General features: G+C 45.2%; 1 protein-coding gene across 3 annotated transcripts in view; it reads right to left on the reverse strand.

The window, feature by feature from the left end:
• LOC139264387 (lysophosphatidylcholine acyltransferase 1-like) overlaps window positions 1–20006 on the reverse strand; it is a 312596-nt gene that overhangs the window by 62067 nt on the left and 230523 nt on the right. For all 3 annotated transcript variants that reach the window (XM_070880756.1, XM_070880758.1, XM_070880759.1), the window contains exons 9-10: window positions 17954–18036; window positions 9937–10062 (exon numbers count right to left, since the gene is read on the reverse strand). In XM_070880756.1, the coding sequence (XP_070736857.1) occupies window positions 9937–10062; window positions 17954–18036 (209 nt within the window). The remainder of the gene's footprint in view (window positions 1–9936; window positions 10063–17953; window positions 18037–20006) is intronic.

Consider the following 20006-nt stretch of genomic DNA (forward strand, 5'->3'; position numbering starts at 1 on the left):
GTAGAAAGAAATCGAAAGGTGACGTCACAGCCAAGGAGTAAGTGATTGGTGAGTAGTTTTTCGTTTTCTTTTCTTTATCAGTAAGTAACCTTTAACATTATTGTTGCCAAATTAAGTTAATCTAAGGGTTAAGTCATGGCAGGAGAGCTCGGACACATGTTGTGCTCCTCCTGTACGATGTGGGAAGTCAAGGACGCTTCCAGTGTCCCTGACGACTACATGTGCGGGAAATGCATCCGCCTGCAGCACCTGACAGACCGCGTTACGGCACTGGAGCTGTTGGGGGATTTACTCTGGAGCATCCGCGATGCTGAGGATGACGTGAATAGCAAGTTTAGTGAATTGGTCTTACCGCAGGTACAGGTATTCACAGCCAGATAGGGAATGGGTGACCAACAGGAAGAGCAGTGGAAGGAAGGTAGTGCAGTGGTCCCCTGCGGTCATCCCCCTGCAAAACAGATACACCACTTTGGGTACTGTTGAGGGGGATGACTCATCAGGGTAGAGCAACAGCAGCCAAGTTCATGTCACCGTTAGTGGCTCTGCTGCACAGGTGGGCAGGAAAAAGAGTGGGAGAGCTATAGTGATCGGGGCTTCTATTGGAAGGAGAATAGATAGACGTTTCTGCGGCCGCAACCGAGACTCCAGGATGGTATGTTGCCTCCCTGGTGCAAGTGTCAAGGATGTCTCGGAGGACATTTTAAAGGGGGAGGGTAAACAGCCAGTTGTCGTGGTGCATATAGATGCCAACGAAAGAGGTAAAAAACGGGATGAGGTCCTACAAGACGAATTAGGGAGCTAGGAGCTAAATTAAAAAGTAGGACCTCAATTATTAACGATGAAATAGCAGCACATTTGGAAAGCAGTGACGGGATCAGTCCAAGTCAGCATGGATTTATGAAAGGGAAATCATGCTTGATAAATATTCTAGAATTTTTTTGAGGATGTAACTGGTAGAGTGGACAAGGAAGAACCAGTGGATGTGGTGTATTTGGACTTTCAAAAGGCTTTTGACAAGGTCCCACACAAGAGATTGGTGTGCAAAATTAAAGCACATGGTATTAGGGGTAATGTACTGACATGGATAGAGAAGTGGTTGGCAGACAGGAAGCAGAGAGTCGGGATAAACAGTTCCTTTTCAGAATGGCAGGCAGTGACTAGTGGGGTGCCGCAGGGCTCAGTGCTGGGACCCCAGCTATTTACAATATACATTAACGATTTGGATGAGGGAATTGAGTGTAATATCTCCAAGTTTGTAGATGACACTAAACTGGGTGGCGGTGTGAGCTGTGAGGAGGACGGTAAAAGGCTGCAGGGTGACTTGGACAGGTTCGGTGAGTGGGCAAACGAGTGGCAGATGCAGTATAATGTGGATAAATGTGAGGTTATCCACCTTGGGGGCAAAAACACGAAGGCAGAATATTAGCTGAATGGCGGCAGTTAGGAAAAGGGGAGGTGCAACGAGACCTGGGTGTCATGGTACATCAGTCATTGAAAGTTGGCATGCAGGTACAGCAGGCGGTGAAGCCGGCAAATGGTATGTTGGCCTTCATAACTAGGGGATTTGAGTATAGGAGCAGGGAGGTCTTACTGCAGTTGTACAGGGCCTTAGTGAGGCCTCACCTGGAATATTGTGTTTAGTTTTGGTCTCCTAATCTGAGGAAGGGCGTTCTTGCTATTGAGGGAGTGCAGCGAAGGTTCACCAGACTGATTCCCGGGATGGCAGGACTGACATTTGAGGAAAGACCGGATCGACTGGGCCTGCATTCACTGGAGTTTAGAAGGATGAGAGGGGATCTCATAGAAACATATAAAATTCTGACGGGACTGGACAGCTTAGATGCAATGGAGGAAGAATGTTCCCGATGTTGGAGAAGTCCCGAATCAGGGGAAATCATCTAAGGATAAGGAGTAAGCCATTTAGGACCGAAATGAGGAGAAACTTCACTCAGAGAGTTGTTAACCTGTGGAATTCCCTACCGCAGAGAGTTGTTGATGCCAGTTCATTGGATATATTCAACGGGGAGTTAGATATGGCCCTTACAGCTAAAGGGATCAAGGGGTATGGAGAGAAAGCAGGAAAGGGGTACTGAGGTGAATGATCAGCCATGATCTTATTGAATGGTGGTGCAGGCTCGATGGGCCGAATGGCCTACTCCTGTACCTATTTTCTATGTCTCTATGTTTCTTTCTTGATGGATTTGATATGTCCTTATTATACAGTACAAATGCACACGAGGCCCATACTTGAGGAAAGGTCACTCTGTGACCAGTAACCTGTATTCCAGCATTGAAGTGATGAAGGTGGGTGGAGCTTCCCCTTTTATACCTGAAAGTCCAGGTTAGGAGTGTCTCCCACAAGTTCACCACCTAGTGGTCAGTGTTTTCACAGTGTACAACTTAGGTCAGTTTATACATGGATTACAATGACAGTTGAATAAATGACATCACCTCCCCCCCCAAAGTCTTATTAGGATTGCAGGTTAAGTCTCTCTGGTGGTTTACTCTCCATTGTAGAGCGCCTGAGTTGGGGCTCCAGTTGTTGGGCGCTGGCCTGAGTGTCTGCTGTTTGCGTTGCCTCAAGCCTGTCCGGACTGCCCACAGTGACTGGGCTCTCCTCCACTTGGTTCCGGTATTCGGTCACCTGTGGTGGAGTGAACTCTACATTGTGTTCTTCCTCTGCTTCTTCTATGTGGTTGGTGAACCTCCTTTTTGTTTGATCCATGTGTTTGCGGCAGATTTGTCCATTGGTAAGTTTAACCAGCAGAATCCTATTCCCCTCTTTGGCAATCACAGTGCCTGTGAGCCATTTGGGCCCTGCAGCACAGCTGAGGACAAAGACAGGGTCATTGACATCAATACATCGCTCCCTCACATTCCCGTCATGGTAGTCACATTGTGACCGGCGCCTGCTCTCAACAATTTCTTTCATGGTGGGGTGTATGAGGGATAACCTGGTTTTGAGCGACCTTTTCATTCGCAGCTTCCCTGTGAGCGAGTGTGGTCGGGATCTATTGGCCAACAGGAGGCGTGATTAGCGGCTTTGTAGGGAACCCCCTTGGATTCTGAGCATCCCGTTTGATTATCTGCACTGCTTGTTCCGCCTGCCCGTTTGAGGCCGGCTTGAACGGTGCCATTCTGACATGGTTGATATCATTTCCTGCCATGAAGTCCTGGAATTCAATGCTTGTAAAGCACAGACCATTGTCGCTGACCAAAACGTCTGGTAGATCATGGGCGGCGAATATTGCCGGTAGAAGTTCAGAACCAGGGGACACAGTCTAAGGATAAGGGGTAAGCCATTTAGGACCGAGATGAGGAGAAACTTCTTCACCCAGAGAGTGGTGAACCTATGGAATTCTCTACCACAGAAAGTTGTTGAAGCCAATTCACTAAATATATTCAAAAAGGAGTTAAATGTAGTCCTTACTACTTGGGGGATCAAGGGGTATGGCAAGAAAGCAGGAATGGGGTACTGAAGTTGCATGTTCAGCCATGAACTCATTGAATGGCGGTGCAGGCTCGAAGGGCCGAATGGTCTACTCCTGCACCTATTTTCTATGTTTCTATGTTTCTAGACTTTCTACCGTGACAGAGGATGTGCTTGAATTGAGAATGTCACACTCGATCCATTTGGAGTAGGCGTCTACTGCAACCAAAAACATTTTTCCCATGAAGGGACCTGCGTAGTCCACATGGATGCATGACAATGGCTTGGCTGGCCAGGACCAGGGGCTAAGGGGGGGCTTCCCTGGGCGCATTGCCCAGCTGGGCACACGTGTTGCACCTGTGAACACAAAGTTCCAGGTCTGCATCTATCCCTGGCCACCAAACGTGTGACCTGGCAATTGCCTTCATCATGACAATGCCCAGGTGCTCCTTGTGGAGTTCTCGGATGAACGCCTCTCTGCCCATCTGGGGCATGACTACTCGGTTCCCCCATAGTAGGCAATCGGCTTGAATCGAGAGTTCATCCTTGCGCCTGTGAAATGGTTTAAATTCCTCAGGACATGCCCTGTACATGGCTGCCCAGTCCCCATTCAGGACACATTTCTTGACTAAAGACAGTAGCGGGTCTCTATTCATCCAGACTTTGATCTGACGGGCTGTCACGGGTCAGCCTTCGCTTTCGAAAGCTTCAACAGACATGACCGTCTCAGCAGCATGCTCGGTTGCCCCCTCGGTAGTGGCTAGTGGGAGCCTGCTGAGTGCATTGGCGCAGTTTACTATATATTTCTATGTTTCAGTGCCCGGTCTGTGCCGAATTGTATAGTCATAGGCGGCTAACGTGAGTGCCCACCTTTGTATGCGGGCCGACGCATTTGCATTTATGGCCCTGTTGTCGGCCAAAAGGGACATTAGGGGTTTGTGATCTGTCTCCAGCTCAAATTTCCTGCCAAACTGGTACTGGTGCATTTTTTTTACTGCATATACACATGCAAGCGCTTCCTTTTCTACCATCCCGTAGCCCCTTTCTGCCTGGGACAGACTCCTGGAGGCATAAGCTACCGGCTGTAACTGACCCTTGGCATTGACATGCTGCAACACACACCCGACCCCATAGAAAGACGCATCGCACGTTAAAACAAGTTTCTTACATGGGTCATATGGCGTTAACAGATTGTTGGAACATAACAAATTGCGTGCTGTATTAAAAGCCCTTTCCTGGCTGTCCCCCAGACCCATTCGCGACCTTTGCGTAGGAGCACATGTAGCGGCTCTAACAGCATGCTCAATTTGGGAAGAAAGTTACCAAAATAGTTCAGGAACCCCAGGAACGAACGCAGCTCCGTCCTGTTACGGGATCTGGGTGCTCTCTGGATTGCTTCCATTTTGGACGCAGTAGGTCTGATCCCGTCTGCTGCTACCCTCATCCCCAGGAATTCTACCTCTGGAGCTAGGAAGACGCACTTCGCCTTTTTCAGTCGCAGACCTACCTGGTCCAGTCTGTGTAGCACCTCCTCCAGGTTGTGGAGGTGTTCTTCAGTATCCTGACCCATGATGAGGATGCCGTCTTGAAAAACCACCGTCCTTGGAATCGACTTGGAGACTTTCCATGTTTCGTTGAAAGATCGCGGTGGCCGAGCGAATCCTGAACGGACATCTGTTGTACTCAAAAAACCCCTTGTGTGTCGTGATGGTGGTCAGCTTCTTCGACTCACTCGCCAGCTCCTGGGTCATGTAAGCTGAGGTCAGGTCCAATTTTGAAAAAAGTTTGCCACCGGATAACATCGCAGAGGTCCTCCGCTCTCAATAGCGGGTACTGGTCTTGGAATGACACTCAATTGATGTGGCTTTGTAATCGCCACATATCTTGACCGACCCATCCGCCTTGAGCACCGGCGCAATCGGGCTCGCCCAGTCACTGAATTCGACTGGCGAGATGATGCTTTCCCTCAGCAGGCGGTCCAATTCGCCTTCTATCTTTTCCCTCATCACGTACCGCAGCGCTCTGGCCTTGTGGCGTACTGCCCTGGTGTCCGGGTTTATGTGAATCATTACCTTGGTCCCCATGAAAGTGCCAATGCCGGGTTGAAATAGTGAGTCAAATTTGTCCAGGACTTGAGCGCATGATATTCGCTCAACATAAGAAATTGCATTGACATCGCCCCATTTCCAGTTCATGACAGCAAGCCAACTCCTCCCCAGTAGTGTGGGATCGTCCCCCGGGACAATCCAGAGTGGCAATCTGTTCTCCGAATCTTTGTGGGTCATGACTACTGTGGCGCTGCCTAGCACCGGAATGATCTCGTTTGTATATGTCCATAGCTATGCGTCAATCGGCAATAATTTTGGCCTCCTGGTCTTGAACGCCCACAGCTTGTCGAACTGTTTGATACTCATCAGGGACTGGCTGGCCCCTGTGTCTAGCTCCATTGATACTGGGATGCCATTAAGGAGCACTTTCATCATTATCGGTGCGTCCTGGTGTATGAATTGCATATGTGCTCCACATGAACTCGCTGAACTTCAGCTTCCAGCGATTTCCCCCAGTGTCCATTTGGCCTCGTAGGGCTTACATCGGGCCCGTCCTCCTCGTACATTAACCTGGCTGCAGGCTTCCTGCACATACGCGCCAAGTGACCGCTGACATTGCAATTTCTGCAAGTATATTGCTGATCCCTGCAAGCTCTGGCTGTGTGTTTGCCTCCACACCTCCAACATGAGCCGTTGTTGGAAACAAAAGGTCCATTACCAGTCGACCGTCTCTGACTGTCTTTGTAACTGTCCTTAAATGCACCATTAACAGGTGTTGATGGCCCCATTACTGGCTGCATTGTCCCTTGCGATGGCATGAATCAGTGTTCAGCTAGCCATTGTCTCTGTTGAATTCCCCCTTTGGGTTCAACTACATGCTCGGGCATGTCCGATTGCCCTTGTCTGCCTGGAGAACTGTGTGCCGCGTTAACAATGTTGACTCCCTGTCCATTTGCTGCATTTAAACCAAGATTTTTGTCAAACATCATTCTGATCTCTTCCTCCCGAGATGAATATCTGGGCCATCAAAGCCGCCGTTTCCAGGGTGAAGTCTTTGCTCTCAGTTTCCTGAAAACCCCAGCGTGCCCGATGCCTTCAATAAGAAAATCTCGCAGCATCTCCGCTCTGCATGCATCTGGGAACTTACATAGGCTCGCCAGTCGGCAGAGGTCTGCCACGAAGTCTGGAACGCTTTGCCCTTCTCGCCGCCGGTGCGTATAAAACCGGTGTCTCGCCACGTGCATGCTGCTTGCCGGTTTAAAGTGTTCCCCGATCAACTTACTGAGCTCTTCAAAAGTCTTGTCCGCCGGCTTCTCTGGTACTAGAAGGTCCTTCATCAGGGAGTACGTCCTGGATCCACAAACCGACAGGAGATGAGCCCTGCGTTTGTCGGCGGAATCCTGACCCAGCCATTCCTTAATGACGAAACTTTGCTGTAGTCTCGCAATAAAATCGTCCCAATCATCACCAACACAGTACCTCTCGTCTGTGCTGCTAGTGGCCTTGCTTGCGTGGTTTAAATCCCAGTTTCTCATCGCCAATGATGTGTCCTTACTATACGGTGCAAATGCACACGAGGCCCATACTTGAGAGAAGGTCACTCAGTGACCAGTAACCTTTATTCCAGCACTGAAGTGATGAAGGTGGGTGGAGCTTCCCCTTTTATACCTGAAAGTCCAGGTTAGGAGTGTCTCCCACAAGTTCACCACCTAGTGGTCAATGTTCTCACGGTGTACAACTTAGGTCAGTTTATACATGGATTACAATGACAGTTGAATACATGACAGGATTAACTAAAATGGGCTGAATGACCTTATCAATATTATCTTCTGATCACTACCAAAGCAAATCTTGCTGTTTCTGTGAAACATAAATGTCATTTCCAAGGAAATGTAAGTTGCATTGGTGTTGCTTATAGAAGATGGGTGGGAGAACCAAGTCTCGGTGTTCACAATCTATTCAGGTGCCTAAGCTACTGAAAAGTAAATCTGCTAAAATACCGTTGACAATGATTTCCAACTTTTTGCCCCAAAATACAAGAGTTATTCTTCTCAAACATTTACTACTCAGCACAGAATCTTTAGTGCAGGTAATATCAGTTTTTCAATGTCAAAAACATTGCTTGATAAATCTTACATGAAAATTTAAATGAATAACTAGTTTAAAAAGGTACAAATGGCGCCTTCCACTGTTCCTACAGTGGGTGTGACGCATGTATTTTGCATCAAGAAGCTAATAATCAGCCTTAATTGTACAAAATAATCTGCATATCTTAGTTTACATACCTTGCTTCAAACTGTAAATCACAAAAACCATATGCTGTATTCATACATCTAAATAAGGAAATTGTATTTATACATTTCTTCCACAGAAACTAACATTCCACAAATCAAGTTTAATGTTCACTAGTTGGGAATGGATGTTTTTCAGTCAGATATTCAAACTCAGAAGTCAACTCTACCCTAAGAAAGCAGGACTGTCCAATATTACTGCAATAATGTCGGGATCAATACTGCACTCAACTTTTGCGTAAGATATATTTTGACATAAATACACTCCATTCGCCTTGTCTCCACTCTTTGATCACAAAGGTTATATTTATAGATGCTTTAGGTATTAACCTCGTCACTACTGAAATTTAAAAAACTGAAATCCTAATTTCTTTACTGAATTTTGTAAAACATCTTTCCTGAAAGATTCTCGAAGACATGTGGTTACTGGAATTTAAAAAAAGGTAAAACGTTCATAAATTAACTAGTTTATTGTTGAGGCAATTTCTAAGCATTGCAGCCTCGGGTTTTCGCATGATCACCGCCCTGATCAGAGCTTAATCTGGGTGGAATCAAATCAAATAGCGCAAAAGATTGCTGAATTTTAAGCACAAGTCAGTTGCACACCCATAGCTACATCTTGCCTAAAACTCTCTGATCTTTTAAGCCCGTTCGACAAAGTCTTCTGCCAAATCTTTTCCCGCCCATAAAATTGGCTACGTCCCCAGATCGGAAAGGTGAGTTTCCACCGATTGCACTCGTTTGGGGATGCTTCAACACAATGCGCCCAAATTCGCAGGTGCATAGACACCCATGGTCACAAGAATATAGCGTTAATCATTTGAAGCCACACGTCTGTTGCTATAGAAATATCAATTCATTCATTGAAAACCAATGACCAGCAGTCAAATGGAGCCAAAGGTCTGCCTACTGCTGCAGATCAATTAGTTAATTGAAGACCAGCAGTCAATTTAAACCACAGGTATGCTCTGCAGCTGCAGAAATGATCAATTATTTTAAAAAGATGAAGAATGGCTCATTTCCTGCAATCCCACTTCTCATTACTCTGCTACTCCTTATGCTGCTTGATTCACCAATTCATCAGAAATACTGGGCCGAAAATTGCAGCCTCGCCGGGTGCGTATGAAGTGTGCACGTGCCGGCGTGGCCTCTCAAAAGCCGGTTCTCGGGGCGTGATGCACATGCGCCGAGAACCGTTTTTTCCGATTTGTCAAAACAAATCCTACACACCCCACAGGAAGGACATCAGCGCGGCAGAGATTGGGCTATTTGCCCAATTCATGCCCAGCGAATGTCCTTCAAACTTTTACGTCTGGTAAAAGCAGGCGTAAGGCTTACTTTTACCAGCATAACACTTTTAAAACATTGAAAAATTAAATTTAATCATTCATTTTTATATTAAAAGCTCTGTCCATTAAAGCAAGTTTATTTTTAACCCTATTAAAAACACATTAAAAAAAATTCCAAAATATTTTTTTTTCGAAAACATTTAATTTCAATTAATTTAAAATGTGAGGTGTTATTTTTTATTTATTGTGCTTTGTTTCTTATTTTAGGGGGTTATTCTCATTGATAGGAATGGCAGCTCAAACAAACGGAGTTCTCATTTTTATCAATGAGAATACTAGATGGTGATTGGTGGTCCAAGCCCACGCGATTCCAACAGATGCATTTGTACATGGAAGACACGTCGCCTTGAGTTGTGCAGCAAATGAAGGCCTTCGACCGGAATCCTACGTTCCTCTGGGACCAACAGGTAGTTGTAGATTTTTTTCAGGTCAGAGGTGTTTGTATGAAGGAAGACTCTGATTGCAATTTTCTGCCCGTTACATTCAGGTTTATACTAATGAGTTTGCGCAGAAACTTGGGCATAATTTCATCCCTCTTTCCCCCCACCCGCCGTCAAACATTTTGAAAAATAGGAACCTAAGTTTACTAACTCTTGCTCCAAATATTTATTAAACGTTTGTCAGTAAGTTTATCAACACAGTCCACATGAATGGACCAAAATATGTCAAGTGTTAAACAACCAAGAGATAGACCATCACAACTAATGCAAGACATGCAATAAGGCTGAAATTAGACAGCAAAAAAATGTATTTTCCCCAAAGCGTTTTCCTGCCTTAAGGGTAGCTATCATTATAAAGAAAAGTAAAACAGAACCCACTTGAGTTTTCTGACAAGCTTTGCAAATTCTAGTAGACAGGTATCCACAGGAAGCTTCAGCTGGCTGTCAGACATTACAAGCTGACAATCTTCAAATGTGTAGTCAGTCACAGGAACATCAAGAGCTCTACCAGGAAAAGGTTCAAAAATAAAAGTAGGAAGAAAGTTATTGCAGATTACCATGCACCAAACTTGGGTAAAGAGGGACAGTTTGATAGGAATATTCCTCTGAACGTTTTGTTTGTGCACAAAGCAGTGAATTACAATGAAACATAGCAAACAGGTGCAGGAGTAGGCCATTCGGCCCTTTGAGCCTGCACCACCATTCAATATGATCATGGCTGAATCACATTTATGTTAGTAATAAACACAATGGAGAACTGTTGCCCATTCCTTATTAAGAAATACAGCAACATAAACCACATCAAAAACAATGTGGCAGAGCAGTAAAAAAATAAACTGAACATTTTAAGCAGCTGATGGATCAGCACAATAGACATCTAATACACGACAACACGAGAAAAGTACTTTCATGTTGCCACATTCTCGATTTTGGTCATGTTTAGTAGACATTGAACACTCCCTCACAGGAAGAGGTTGCCCCGGCTGCTGTCATACACAACAGAAAATTAGAACAAAAGTTTGCACTGATGACAATGTGGCACATCAAAGGAAGTAAGGACTAAAATCATGAATGCATGCTGCTACCACCACTGGTTTCATCAATTCAGTGAGTCTTTAAGTGGAACTGTATGCAAGTGATAAAATGTGTTTTCACTCATCATATCTGCATGTCAAACTACACACCCATGTGTATATATAGTAATTAGTATTATTTTTTTTGTGAATCACAGGTCAGATAATGCATTGTTTTATGTGCAGATGTTTTCTACCATTGATAAAGCATATTTTTCTGCCTAGGTGGAGCTATATTCTTTTAAGGCCACAAAATAAATATTGACTCATAAGAACATAAGAAATAGGAGCAGGAGTAGGCCATTTGGCCCCTCGAGCCTGCTCCGCCATTTAGTAAGATCATGGACTCAGCTCCACTTCCCTGCCCGCTCCCCATAACTCTTTACTTCCTTATCGCTTAAAAATTTGTCCATCTCCACGTTAAATATATTCAACGACCCAGCCTTCACAGCTCTCTGGGGCAGATAATTCCAGAGATTTACAACCTTCTAAGAGAAGAAATTCCTCCTCATCTCAGTTTTAAATGCGCAGCCCCATATTCTGAGACAAAGGGCTCAATTTTCCCCAGTTATCTGTGCCGTTTTGTTTGGCACGCGTCGCTTTTATTGGCCTAAATTAAAATATACAAGTTTCCGCGCCAGTGTAACTCAGTTAGTTATGATATTTTTAGGTTAGTTTTATTTTGGCGTCATAGGGGGCGTAACCTGATGTCTGCACCAGTTTTTCAGATTTATGCAAGTTTAGTTGACTTACATTTTTCCGAGGACAGCGTATGTGACCACTACCAAAAAACCTTCTGGGCACTTAAAAAAAAAACAGCGCACATTAAAAAATTGGCGCAGATAGACGCCATTGTTTTTATGCAAAGTTTTGGAGGGAGTCAAGAAGACTTTAAATATGCATCATGAAGCTGTTTTTTTTTTCCAAATCTAAAATGCAGAAAATGGAAGTCAAATGCAATTCTTTAATTTTAGATTTTTTTTCCCCCCAAAGTGCCACAACACCACCGAATATCTCCTCACCGGACTTGAGGATTGGCCGGCAGAATCACTCCCTCACCCACGGGGGCTTGGGTTCAAAAGAAGCCCTGAGGGGGTGGGGGGATTTGCCGAGCTCGTGTTCAGGCGAATGAGGGAGCGATTCTGCCGGCCTACCCTCGAGCCCAGTGAGGAGACGTTCGGGCGATAGTGGGGTGGTACTTTGAAAAAAATCTAAAATTAAAGAATTGCTTTAGACTTCGTTGCCCCATATGTCCTCAATGAATGCCTAGCTTCCCGTTCTAAGCAAGCCTGTTGCGCAGATCAGGGTGTGGTCCATACTAGGGCGTCAACCTAGGGGAGAGAGAGAGAGAGAGAGAGAGAGAGAGAGAGAGAGAGAGAGAGAGAGAGAGAGAGAGAGAGAAGCTTTAACTGTCATGTTCTTTTGAGCTTCTTGCAAAGGTACAATTAAATTATGGGGACAATATTGACAATGCCATACTCCATATGCAAGCCTTCTGCATGATGGTGCTGCGGAGGAGACGATTGATTCAACGTCATCACATGAGGAATCTCAGAGTATGTCGAATGATGGGAAGGAGGCCTTACCCATGTAGGGTATATCGAGACAGGCGTTCATACCTGCACCTGAGTGATGCAGACTGTGTGAGAAGATTGCGTTTCCGCAAAGAAGTTGTAACCGAGATCTGAGAGTTAGTAAAAGCAGACCTGGAACCTAGAAGTGTCAGGAGGACTGCTTTGTTAGTTGATGTGAAGGTTACAGCTGCACTTTCATTCTATGCATCTGGATAATTCCATTCCACAACTGGGGATGTGTGCGCCATTTCTCAACATGTAACATATATTTGCATTCAACAGGTGACTGTTGCACTATATGCCCGGAGGAATGACTACATCAAGTTCCCCATGACCGTCCAGGCAATGAGTGAAAAGGCTGTGGGCTTCTCCAGGATTGCTGGCTTCCTAAAGGTATAGGGATGCATTGACTGTACCCACATCGCCTTGCGAGCACCTCTGGAGGATTCAGAGATGTACAGGAACAGAAAAGGCTTCCACTTCACTAATGTGCAGCTCGTGTGTGACGACATGCATCGCATCATGTCAGTTGATGTGAGATACCCTGGCAGCACCCATGATGCGTTCATCCTATGAGACAGCGTTATATCTGACATGTTTGAGCAGCAACCAGAAGGGCAGAGCTGGCTGCTGGGAGACAAAGGGTACGGTCTCGCCACCTGTCTCATGCTGCCCCTACACGTAACCCGGACAGAAGCTGACCGTGAAAACAACATGTCACACAGTGCGACGCGCAGCATAATAGAGAGGACGATTGGCATCTTGAAACAGCGTTTCCGATGCCTGGACTATTCCAAAGGCTACTTTCTGTACGCCCCTGAGATTGTCGATCAGTTCACTGTTGTGTGCTGCATGCTGCATAACTTAGCCATCATGAGGCAGCAGCAGCTGGTAGTGGAAGACCCACCTGAGGTGAGAGTGGCTGATGATGAGGAGGAAGATGCAGATGACGAGGAGGAGGACGGGGACGCCATGCAACTACCTGAACCTGGAGCACGACGGCGGGGGTGGGCGAGCCGTCATGCCCCTTTAACGATTACTCGAGCGTCGCGCCAGCAGCTCATACATGAACGCTTTGCTGCCTGAAGGCTCAGCGGCAACTATTCCAAATGGACCATGTTTATTGTTTGGCGTTGTTCCGTAATGTTGTGTTATGTTAATGGAACAAATAATGGAAATGATTCTTGTTTAGTTCAAAAAGTTGTTAATAATGGAAATGATTCAGTTATAATTTAAAACATAATTTATTCAAAAGTTTAACATTTGTTTGTACTTTAACTTAACTTTAATAAAAAATATTCTTGTATCAAACAGTTTCAGTTAAGATCACTTACGAGCTCTAAAACTTGTAAATTTACATAACTTACAGTTCCAACAGTAACAATAACAACAGCAGCAGCAAAGAAAGGCTGCACCCATTTCTCCTCCACCTTATTTTAAGACTGCCCGCTGTGCTTGGTCTTGTTAACTCCACCCCTGCCCACAGGCAGTGGCGCAGCGTTTCTCGGGGTGGTACCAAACTTATTCTTACGAACATTTCGGGTAATGTGCACTTCTTGATGGGGGGGGGGGGGGGGGCGTAGGCAGGCAGTAATGTGAAAGGCCCGGCTTGGGCATCTTCAGAGGCTGGTCTGGGGATTGGAGTGGGAGTGACAGTTGATTCTGTCAATGGCCGCGGGATCTGGCCGTGTTCCCTTATTGCAGCAGCTACCTCCGACATTCCCTTCTTCATGTGCCCTGACAATGGCCCCAAGTTTCGCCATGATTTGCTCCTGATTTTTAGGAGCAACTGGTGTAGAACGGAGTATCTTAGAAATCGGAATTCTCGCCATTTAGTTTGCTCCAGTATCTAGTCAGTTAGAACAGTTTCACTTTGGAACAGAATTTTTTTTTCAAAAGGGGGCGTGTCCGGCCACTTACGCCTGTTTTCAAAGTTTCGTCAGTGAAAACTTACAAGTGAAGATTTTTGTACGCTCGAAAAAACCTTGTCTACACTTTAGAAAATCAGGCGTAGGTTACAAATCAGGCGTAGGGAATGGGGGGGGGGGGGGTTTAAAGGGAAGCTTACAAACATTAAACACCAGTTTTACAAATAAAGAGCCATCATCAATAATAAATGATAAAAACATCAATAAATCAACCAATAAATCAATCAAAAAAAATTAATAAGAAATAATTTTTTTTTAAAAATCAATAAATAAAACATTTTCTACTTACCGACTGCAGCACCGGGAGCCCTCCAACAGTGTGCTGGGATCCGAGCTGCAAACGACCTGCAGGGAGCTGGAGAATCTGGAAGTTTTTTTTAGGCGCACTTTGTGGCGCGAAAAACGGGCGTCCAGGTCGGGACTGCGCCGTTCTAGGCGCGGCTCGAAACTTGGGCCCAATGTCTCAATGACCTGCAACATTCCCTCCCTCATGTTCAACAACAGTATCAGCTACCTATGACATTCAGTTCCTCATGTGAACCGACATTGTATCAGCTGCCTGCGACATTCCCTCCCTCATGTGCCTGGACAGTGTTCCCATTTTTCAAGAGAGTGTTGTTACTTCTCCTGACAGTCCCGATACCTCGTTCCCCACCCCACTGATGGGGTCCAGGAGTGATCGCGTAAGGTCAATGCTCTCCGCATTCACTGCCATCATCTGAACCAGATCTATTCGATCCTTCACTTCAGGAGAGCGCGGTCAAGCTCTCCTTCCCCATCGCACCGAGTGCGCCTCGCTGCATCCCACTGGGACCCGCAGCCTCGGAAGATGGGGTTCTGGGTGTGCCTCGCTACAGCCCACTGGAACTCACAGCCTCGGACGGTGGGGTCCTGGGTGTGCCTCTCTGCATCCCACTGGGACCTGCAGATTTGGCCTGTGAAAAACCATGGAATGTCCCAATACTCATACCACTCAGGAAAGGGCCTGGCACCTGCACCTCCTCCAGAGTGAGTACAACAATGGAGGCTTGATCCATCCCCTCCCCTTTCCCCTCCTCCCCATGGTCTGGAATGTGGGATTGGAAGATGTTCTCCTCTTCAGGCTCGTCCGCGTCTGAATCTTCTTCTGCATCGGCTTCAGCTTCGTCGGGGTTGGCCTCAAGTTCTGCAAAATATAACAGAACAGACAAATGGTTAGCAGCAGAGGAGGGGGCAGGGTGGCATGAGTAGGCTCAAACAGCGCAAGCAGCAGGCTCATTTGAAGGACCACGATGAATGATAGCACATTGCATCAACCGAAGCGTAGCTGACGGAAACATCCCCATGAACCGAAGCATGGCTAGCTCGCGCAGTACTTAACTTAACATTTAGCAAAGCCAGACTGGAATTTGCAGGACTTACTCTCTCCCTTGAGTGGGCCCAGCTTGTGCAGTGGTGGTTGCTTTTCTCCAGGCAAGACCCATCAAAGCACCTTTTCCAAGGCTGTCAGTGGGTGCTGATTTGTCGGGCCTCCTCCTGTTCAAGTTCTTTCCCTTTTGTTGTGTGCAACCTTCCTCTGCAAAGATGAAAATATAAATTTTTGGTGAGGGTGTCTTTCTGTTGGGTGGGACATATACAGATGGTCACATTTACAATTGCAATTCCAGTGAATAAATGAAAATATTACTTACACTAACTACTTGACCAAGGTCCTGCCACCACTTCTTGCACTGGCCTCCAGACCTCGGGGTGGTCACCACTGCACAGTAATCTTCTGAAAATTGGTTCCAGCGTTTCTTCATTTCTGTTGGTGAAACTTTTGTGACCTCTGCTGGTGTCCAGCTCATGCCATCTGGCCTCAATTACAGTAACCAGTGCCTCCACTTCATCCTGTGAGAAATTCTTGGTCCTTGAGACATGTTGTATATTGTATTGCAGCTCTGATTTTTCCACTGAGAATTAAAAGTTCTCACACACAACTGGTTCTTTCAAAATGGCCAAATGTAGAACGGGAGCTCTACTGGGCATACAGTCACATCAAAATTTTTTTTATTTTCGCGCATGCGCCGGGGGTGGGGGGCATTATTTTTTTGGCCCAGACATTAGGCTCCACCCCCTGAAGCTAAACGGCAGCAATTTCAAAAAATAGAATGGGGAAACTTGCTAGTTATTTTTTTGGAGTCGTCGGAGCCAAAAAAAAACGGGCGTAACTCTTGCAATGCGCCAAAAAACGGCATTGGGGAAAATTGAGCCCTATGTTCCCTTGTTTTAGTTTCCCCTATAAGTGGAGATATCCTTTCTGCATCCACCCTATTGAGCCCCCGCATTATTTTATACGTTTCGATAAGGTCAGCTCTCATTCTTCTGAATTCCAATTGTGTATTGGCCCAACGTACTCAACCTATCTTCAGGTCAACCCCCTCATCTCCAGAATCAACCTAGTGAACCTTCTCTGAACAGCCTCCAATGCAAATATATCCTTCCTTAAATACAGATACCAAAACTGTACACAGTACTTTTAGGTGTGGTCTCACAATACAGTTGCAGCAGGACTTCTCTGCTTTTATACTCTATCCCCCTTGCAATAAAGGTCAACATTCCATTTGCCTTCCTGATTACTTGCTGTACCTGCATACTAACCTTTTGTGTTTCATGCACAAGGAACCCCAGGACTTTGCAGCACTTTGTAATTTTTCTCCATTTAAATTATAATTTGCTTTTCTATTTTTTCTGCCAAAGTGGATAACCTCACATTTTCCCACATTATACTCCATCTGCCAAATTTTTGTCCACTCACTTAGCCTGTCTATATCCCTTTGCAGATTTTGTGCATCATCCTCACAATTTGCTTTCCAAGCCATCTTTGTATCATCAGCAAACTTGGCTACATTACACTCGGTCCCTTCTTCCAAGTCATTAATATAGATTGTAAATAGTTGAGGCCTCAGTACCGATCCCTGCGGCACCCCACTAGTTACTGTTTGCCAACTGGAAAATGACCCATTTATCCCAACTCTCTGCTTTCTGTTAGTTAGCCAATCCTCTATCCAAGCTAATATACTACCCCCAACCCTGTGAACTTTCATCTTGTGCAGTAATCTTTTATGTGGCACCTTACCGAATGCGTTCTGTAAATCCAAATACACCACATCCACTGGTTCCCCCTTATCCACGCTGCTCGTTACATCCTCAAAAAACTCCAACAAATTTGTCAAACATGATTTCCCTCAAGTCACAGTTTAATTGTGTTTGTTTTAGGTTGCATGCCAGGAACGCATAGCATTTTAAGATTAAGTATTTGTAAGAGTATGCCTTTTGGAATGCAAGATATATTAGTAAATAAAAATACTAAATAATGATTTTTCATGCCAGTTTTTTTAAAAATTGGGGTTATAAGGCTACTAGCTCAGCAGATTGGTTGGCGCTGCTCTTCTGCATCAAATCCATCCTAGAATGGGAGATTAAATATATATTTTTCTCGTGTATGAAATGAGTTTGGATAGTCTTTATCCAGTGGCTTGTGATGTTGGGCCCACAGCCAAAAATGTCTCTCAAATCACCATTAAGGTATCAGCATCACTCAGAGGCTATAAGGAGTGAGAAACTGGAAACATTACAATATCAAATATGCTTCACAATATCAATGAAGATTAAGAATTAAACACGATATAGATCATATTTGGTCAAGTGTGTCCAAAGGCACTATAATGAGTCCTCTCAGCCATCACAAAAAACAGCAAAGCAAAAAAGTAACTTTGCTGACTGGGCATTAAACATTTTTGGAGCAGTTGCACTGTCCAATCATAATTTGGATTTTACATTTAAGTGCTATTATACTTACTTTGCCATTACCTTTCTGACATTGTTTGCATATAAAATGGGGTTTTTCCTTTCCTCCTCAGAAGGCGTATAAACTGGTAGAAACTGTTTGAAACAGAAAATAAAACGAATATAGTTCTGACAAGGCCAAAACTTAACTCTTGACAACTAAGTAATATTCAAATAACTATATACAGAATGGTGCAATATTCTAATAAAACAAAACCCTTTGTAATACATATGGGGCTAGACTTTCCACTTTGATTTGGGCGATATTTCCTGCCTTACGTCTTTTTTTATTTATTAGGATCGCTGGAATATCGCCCATTTTAAAAACCGCTAGTTTCGCCTTTTTCATTTGGGCGATAGCGTTAGCGATGCGAAATGGACTTTAGCGATGTATTCAGTCGTGCAAGGTTGGCGTCCATAGCAATGGCTGCTCTGCGCATGCGTGTTTTTTTTAGCAAAGAACTTTTCCCACGATTCAGGAGTTCAGTGGTCATCTGCGCATGCTCAGAAGACTGAACGAGAGGGAGAGAGGGGAGAGAGAAGCAAGTTGAGAATAAGTCTGAGAAGCGTGAAAAATGTCAAATCAATCGAGCAATAGTAGCATGCAGCAGGAGCGGTCAAGGAGGAGGAGGGCAAAAACCTTCTCTCATGAGGCCAATGAGTTCCTCGTTAATGAGGTAGAAAATCGGTGGGGCCAATTAACCCGGGATGGGGGTGGGAGTGGGGCTGGGAATCCCCCCCCGCACATATCAAAAAATATGGGCTGATATCGCCGCCGTCGTCTCATCAGTGGCCCACGATAGGCGCGAGGCAGACCAGTGCCGCAAGTTGTGGAACCGTCTGGTTGCATCGGCAAGAATAAGTATTAAATTATTACATTTTAAATTGTAATGATGCACTGACTCATTAATTAGAATGTAAATCTGCCAGATTGTAATTAAGCTGGGTAATCTTGGGTAGCTTCCCTGCTAAGATTTGGACTGGGGTCAGAACCTGCGCCCTTTAAGTCTAATTTTGCTGTGATGCCTTACATTTAATCAACAGTATTAATTATTATTTAAAGGAATGACTGGAAACAGACAGACTACAAACATTCAGCATTTCTACCACTTTAGTTTAGGAGAATTCTTGTGTGCTGTGAGCACAAGTCTTTAACTTGGGCACCATCTCCTTTTTGGTTACGTTGGTGGATGGGGCATGACTGAGCACTGAGGGGTCCGGTCACCTTTACCCAGACTGCGAGAGTCTCTCTGGCTACTGTCACTCACACAGTGATCCAGCCTGGACTGGTGGAGAGCTGCCCTGGGACACTAGCTCTGGCCACACGAAGGTCTCTGAGCATAGCCCATGGACACGGTGCCCCCCTCCCATTACAGTCCGGTCATTGCCGAACTCATCAGCGGTTCTGATTCTCTCCCCCCACCCCCCCCCCAGGGGGACCCTCCATCGATTCAAATAAACCGCCTACCTCCCCTCAGGCACCGAATGGCATGGCCCACAGATGGGGCCTTTCTTGGAGATTGTACGCGAGATGTTTGGTGTCAAGCATTAGTTCATAAACATGATCTTATTAAATATTTTCTCTCAACGTAGATATTATAACCATGTATCCATTGTGGATACAAACAGTATTAGCATATAATTTTAACGATGAATAGCATGTGGGGTGACTAATTGTTGATTACAATATCCGTTGTGTTTCCATAATAGTACCTAGTCAATTAGCTTATGCCATGCTCTCGTCACGTTTGCAGAGGAAGATATCGAAGAATCATGTGGAGCAGAGGCGGACTGGAGGAGGACCTGCTGAGCTGCACCCTTTGACGGAACTGGAAGAATGTGCTGCAGCATAAGTGGACACCCACAATCGTTCTGCCACCCATGGTGTGCAGATTCCGTTGTTGTGCCATGTAAGTAATGTGTAAAGCAGTGGCAAACCAGTGGTAATTTAATGGCATTTCATTATAATATATGAATGATGTAATGTTATGCATGCAGTTTCTGTACTCTTATGTTAATCATATGTATCGTCTCTCATTCACATTTATTGCAGTAGTGTTGCTCCT

The sequence above is a fragment of the Pristiophorus japonicus genome, chromosome 5 (genome assembly GCF_044704955.1).
Source record: "Pristiophorus japonicus isolate sPriJap1 chromosome 5, sPriJap1.hap1, whole genome shotgun sequence".
Taxonomy (NCBI): domain Eukaryota; kingdom Metazoa; phylum Chordata; class Chondrichthyes; family Pristiophoridae; genus Pristiophorus; species Pristiophorus japonicus.